This window comes from Condylura cristata, unplaced genomic scaffold (genome assembly GCF_000260355.1).
Source record: "Condylura cristata isolate star-nosed mole 26May11 unplaced genomic scaffold, ConCri1.0 scaffold00028, whole genome shotgun sequence".
Classification (NCBI taxonomy): Eukaryota; Metazoa; Chordata; class Mammalia; order Eulipotyphla; family Talpidae; genus Condylura; species Condylura cristata.
This window is the reverse complement of record NW_004567129.1, coordinates 25,954,656-25,959,619: the sequence shown is the minus strand read 5'-3', so window position 1 is coordinate 25,959,619 and position 4,964 is coordinate 25,954,656. Positions and strand designations below refer to the sequence as shown.

The 4,964-nt window shown below is 62.3% G+C and overlaps 2 protein-coding genes across 2 annotated transcripts in view; both read right to left on the bottom strand.

The window, feature by feature from the left end:
- The window catches only part of SCN1B (sodium channel, voltage gated, type I beta subunit), an 11,901-nt gene extending 11,398 nt beyond the window's left edge, over window positions 1–503 (bottom strand). Inside the window, exon 1 of the mRNA XM_012730559.1 lies at window positions 455–503. Within this exon, the coding sequence (XP_012586013.1) occupies window positions 455–488 (34 nt within the window). The 5' untranslated portion in view covers window positions 489–503. The remainder of the gene's footprint in view (window positions 1–454) is intronic.
- Window positions 504–2,045: 1,542 nt separating this feature from the next.
- The window catches only part of GRAMD1A (GRAM domain containing 1A), a 20,313-nt gene continuing 17,394 nt past the window's right edge, over window positions 2,046–4,964 (bottom strand). The window contains exons 16-20 of the mRNA XM_012730480.1: window positions 4,834–4,947; window positions 4,226–4,237; window positions 3,867–3,974; window positions 3,664–3,784; window positions 2,046–2,468 (exon numbers count right to left, since the gene is read on the bottom strand). Coding sequence (XP_012585934.1) covers window positions 2,376–2,468; window positions 3,664–3,784; window positions 3,867–3,974; window positions 4,226–4,237; window positions 4,834–4,947 — 448 coding nt within the window. The 3' untranslated portion in view covers window positions 2,046–2,375. The remainder of the gene's footprint in view (window positions 2,469–3,663; window positions 3,785–3,866; window positions 3,975–4,225; window positions 4,238–4,833; window positions 4,948–4,964) is intronic.

Genomic DNA, 4,964 nt, shown 5'->3' with positions numbered 1-4,964 from the left:
AGAGTCCCCAGAGGACTTAAGAGGGCGGCTTGGGGCAGGACTTCCGACTCGGAATTGCGGAGGTCATCCCCCTGGGGCCTGGGACACTTGGGTGGGACTCCCAGGTAACGGCCTTCAGCTCCCCGGGGCGTCGGAGGCCTGGAGGTCACTGTGCTGAAAGCCAGGTGGGCATGGGGTGAGGGCTAGGACTCCCCTAATACTCCAGACCCCACCCTGCGCCCTGGTTCCAAACCCCAGAGGTTGCTCTTGGGGGTTGGGGACGCCCCGTTTCAGGAGGTGACCCCTTCCCCTCTTTGTCTCTGCTGTCATGTTCTCCTCTCCTCCCCCTCCAATCTGGCCACCCAGTGCCCTGCTGCTCCCAATGTTATCAGGCTTTTTGCTGCCCCAGGGCCTCGGCCTGGCTCTTCAGTCTGGGCCATTCTCCCCCCAGATGGCCAAGGGTCGACTTTCTCACCTCCAGCAGCTCTCGGCCCCAATGTCACCTTCATCAGGTCTGTCCATTCAGGGAAAGATGTCTACCTCCCCCCTCCTTAGTTGGCCTCCTTTACTCAGTTGGGAATTTTTTTCCATAGCAGTTGTCACTACCTGACGTTAGACTCTTCCTTTATATAGTTTCTTCATTTGCTGCCCGTCCCCCAACCCTGGAATATAAGCTCTCCGGGGAGAGGACACTGGCCTGTACACCACTGTCTCCAACACCTTGAACTACACCTCACAAGGTGCAGCTATTCCATCGCTCAAAAAAAACCACATGCCCGTGCAGCCTCCACAGAGCGGAATTCACTTCCAGCTCCCCAAACATTTGCAGCAACTTCTATTATTATCCCCATTTTAGAGACAAGGGAACAGGTGAGCCAGTCACCCCCGCCTGGGGTCTGCAGTGGGTCTGGAGTCCTGCCACAAGGAGAGGCAGGCGGCTGGGGGGTTGGGCTGCCAGGACCAGGGTCTGAGTGGGCCTTTTGGCTGGAGGGGAAGGGGGGCCCCTGCTCAGAGCCAAGCCACCAGTTCTGGGTGGAGTCCCAGAATCCCTATGGCTCAGCTCTTCCAGGCAAGAGGAACCAGGATGTAGGCAGATCCGGGGCAGAGGGACAGGAAGCAGGGACACCGGACACCTTTGTGGTCTGGGCTTCTGCGCCAGCACCTCCTGGGCTGTGAAATTCCCCTGCAGAAAATAACCCTGTTGCCGTTGCAAGGCGCCCCTCTGGCCGGGGTGGCAGATGGGGGCGCTGAGGACAGGCACGGGCCTGGGCAGCAGATGCTGACACAGCCATAAGCTGGTGTCCGCTGAGTGCCTGCTGTGGGCCTGGTGGGGGAAGGGCCCTCGATCCACGTGAACTGCAGCATGTTATGGCCACGCCCATTTTAGCGGCGTGGAAGACTGAGGCTGGTGGTAACTCTGTGAAGATTCTCACAGCCGGGCTGCGGTAGCTGTGGTATGGCAAAGCTTTCTCTCCACCCTCACTCGCCCTGGAGCCGGCACAAGGCTGAGCGAGGCAGGTCTGGTTCTTCCTGGGTGGCAGGCTGTGCCTCTAGCTGGTTTCCTCGGCTGTAACTGCAGCCCCCAGGTGGCCTCCAGGCGGAAAGGCCTGCCATGGGGCCTGAGGGCCAGCCCTGGCGGAGAAATACAAGCCACAAGGGCCGCGGGCCGCGCCTCCCTGCTGCCTCTACCTCCATCTCAGGAGACACTCAGAGAATTACATGAACCCCGGTTTTGACACAGGGCCTGGGCCAGGCTGGGTGCTCCTGACGCAGCTTGCGTCTGAGAACGACTCATTTTTAACAACCCCGGGAGGCAGGTGCTACTCTTGCCCGGGCTATAGAGAAAACTGGGGTTCAGAGGGGAGACCAGGTTTATGACTACAAAATGTTGGGGAAGGACCTGAGCCCCCAGAGGCCCCACCGGGCCCTGCTGATGTAAGGCTTGTGGAGAGTGTTGGGGAGCCCCAGCAGCCTCAGTGAGCACGGCCCCAGGAAAAGGACAGATCCCCTCCCTGCCACCAAGGGTCCCCCCACCCTGCTCCCAGGGCCCTGCAGGCACAGTCACAGTCATTTCCAACACTTTATTGGGGTTCTCTCTGCCCCAAATAAATATAATACATTAAACCCAGAGCTGAGGGGATCGTGCACCCCAGGAGGCACCCCCACAGCCCCAGCTGGGCAAAATAAGTTAGCGGGGCCTGCTGACGGCCAGGCCAGCTCCCTTGCGCACGCTGGTCTAAAGTGCATGTGGTTGTGGTCCCCAGGTCCGCGTGGCCCCACGAGGGCCCCTGCGAGGGGTGTCAGGGCCTCCCGGCGCTCACACCGTGCCAGCAGTGGCCGCCGAGGCTCTGTGTCCATCTGTCCATCTCGGGGGACGGCCGTGCGGGTAGGCGTCCTCAGGAGAAGCTGTCGTCGGGTCGTGGCTGAGAGTCGAAGGGAGGGTCTGAGACAGCGATGCCCTGATGCAGCTTCTCCAGCGAGAACTTCATCTGGGGGGAGAGGCGGGCAGGGCAGGTGAGTGCTGGGGGCTGGCGTGGCCCCCCACTGCAAGAGGTCACAGCACGCACCAGGGCCCCTGTGACGGGGCGGAGCCACCCGCACCCAGTTCACCATCTCACAGGCGGTGGGGCACCCGGGGGCCTGGGCCAGCCCTGGCTCTGCTGAGGCAGCTCCCTGACGCCCTCAGTGGCGTGGGTCAGTGCCAGGCCTGCTTGGCAGGGTTATTTCGGGGAACTGGGGGTGCAGCCTAGGCCCCAGCAGGCAGGAAGCACCTTGGCTGCCCTAACTCGCTGCTGGGGGCTTTGGGCTCCTCGAACCCAGGTGCCCATCTATCAGGTGGGGTGCAATCAGACCCCCTCATAGGCCGACTATGAAGCACAAACCCACAGGCTTTGTGCTTCAAACCGCCGCCGCCGGGCTCCGCGTGCCGTGAGCCCGACTCACCAAGTCAGCTCAAGCGCCCTTGGCCAACAGAGAGAGCACCATCTCCCCAGCACGCTTACAACAGCCTGGTGCTCTTCAACTGGCAACTCAGTCCTCACGACAGTCTTTGAGGCAACCCTAATCATGACTGCATTCACAGAGGAGAAAGCCAAGGTCAGCCCAGGATCACTCACCAGAATTTGGATCGTCTAAGGAGATGCTCCACGTGAATACAGGGGGGATCTGGGGCAACCCTCTTCTGGAGAAGAGACCCCAATATCCTTTGGAGAACCTCCTACCTACCCTCAGGCCATGTCACCCCTTCACCACTGCAGACGGGAGAGGCTGCAGGAACCAAGGCTTGCCTACCCTGGCCACAGGGACAGGTTCAGGGATGGGCATGTGACCCTGCCGCCAGTTAGAATGAGTTCTTTGCTTTGAATGTCAGCCAAGAGCTTCAGGTGCCACCTTGCTCCTGCTGGGGCAGAGGATGGCTCTAAAACAAGACCAGCACTGAGGGGTGCAGAGCTGAGACAGTGCTAGAGACCAATTCTTACTACTGCTGAGCAGCTGGATCCAGCCGTGCCTGAAGCTGTCCGATGCCTGAGTGCTTTCCCCCCAGAATGACAGCCAAGACATTTTCTTCCACTCGGCTGATTTCTCTAGCAACCCTGGAAGGAAGATAATGTCTTCCTCATCTTACAGAGGGGAAGTGGAGGCCCAGCTGTGTGCTGCACGCTGGGAGCTTACTGGCAGCTGTACCTCGTCAAGCAGCTCCACGGAAGCCCGCAGGATCTGCCGCCACTTGTGCACTTCCACGCTGTGGAACTGTTTCTGCAGCGCCAGGATCTCCGCCCATTCGGTGGCCGTCTGGGGGAGCTTGCTGTGGGGGAGGTGGGGCCTGAGTGGCGCCTGGGCCTCCCCTGAATGACCCCAGCTCCCAACCCCCTCAGGCCACCACTCACCCCTTGGCCAGGGCCAGACTGTGCCAGGATTCAAAAGTGTGGGCCGTCCGCTCCAGGGACCAGAGGCGGTAAAAGAGGAGGATGTTGAGAGCGATGAGGACGATGAGGCTGCGGGCGGAGGCAGAGGTCAGGAGTCTGGCACCCACCTTGAAGGGCACCACGATCACCCGCCTTTCCAGAGGGGGAAACGAAAGCTCCGAGAGGGTAGGAGACATGCCCGGGGGCCCAGGCCTGTCTGGTGCCTCTGCCCTGAACCCCCATACCGGCCACCGCCCGGGGACAGCCGGGGAGTGGGGGGAAGGAACTGCAGCGGGGGAGAGACCCCAGGAGGTGAGGGAGGCGTGGGGTGCAGACCCTACCTCACGCAGATCCTGAGGAGGCAGTGAGGAGAGACAAAGCCGTGAGAGCCGCCCCGCCTGGCCCAGCCCCGCCCCCGGTGACCCGGCAGCTCCAAGCAGGAACGACACACGCTCTCCGGCACTGCCGTCGCCGGGAAACTGAGGCCCAGGGAGGCCCAGGGCTTGAGGTGGGACCCTCACCCCAGGCTCTGCGGGAAGCAGATCTCCTTGCCGGTGTCCTGCCTCTAGCACCTCGCCATTGTGGCCTCAGGCCGAAGCCCTCGGGGGCCCAGCTCAGGAGGCCTCTGCTCTTACTGGTCTCCCAGTCTCCCCACACCCATCCCGCCCCTCTGCCTGTACCCCCTCATCGAGGCCCGGCCCCTGGACTGTGTTGCCCTTCACTCTGGCAGGGCCAGGGCTGTCTCCCCGGGTGTTAGGCCCTGTGTCCCCCGTCACCCGCATGTGGACACAGCGCGACGTATGAACGGCACCACTTCCTTGACCGCCTCTCCCTGCTCATCCAGTGCCACACCGCAGGGGGCCTACTCCCCCAAAGGCCTCCCCTGCCCACTCCCGCCTGCAGACGCTCCCAGGCGACCCCCACGGAAAGCCCCCAGCACCTTACTCACACGATGCTGATGAGGACCAGGGCGCCCGGGATGCCGGCCCCAGGGCCCTGCTCCGCAGCGGGCTCTGAGAAGCGGGAGCTGAGGGAACCTGCAGGGAAGGGGCTCGTCAGCCACCTGGGCACAGCCCAACC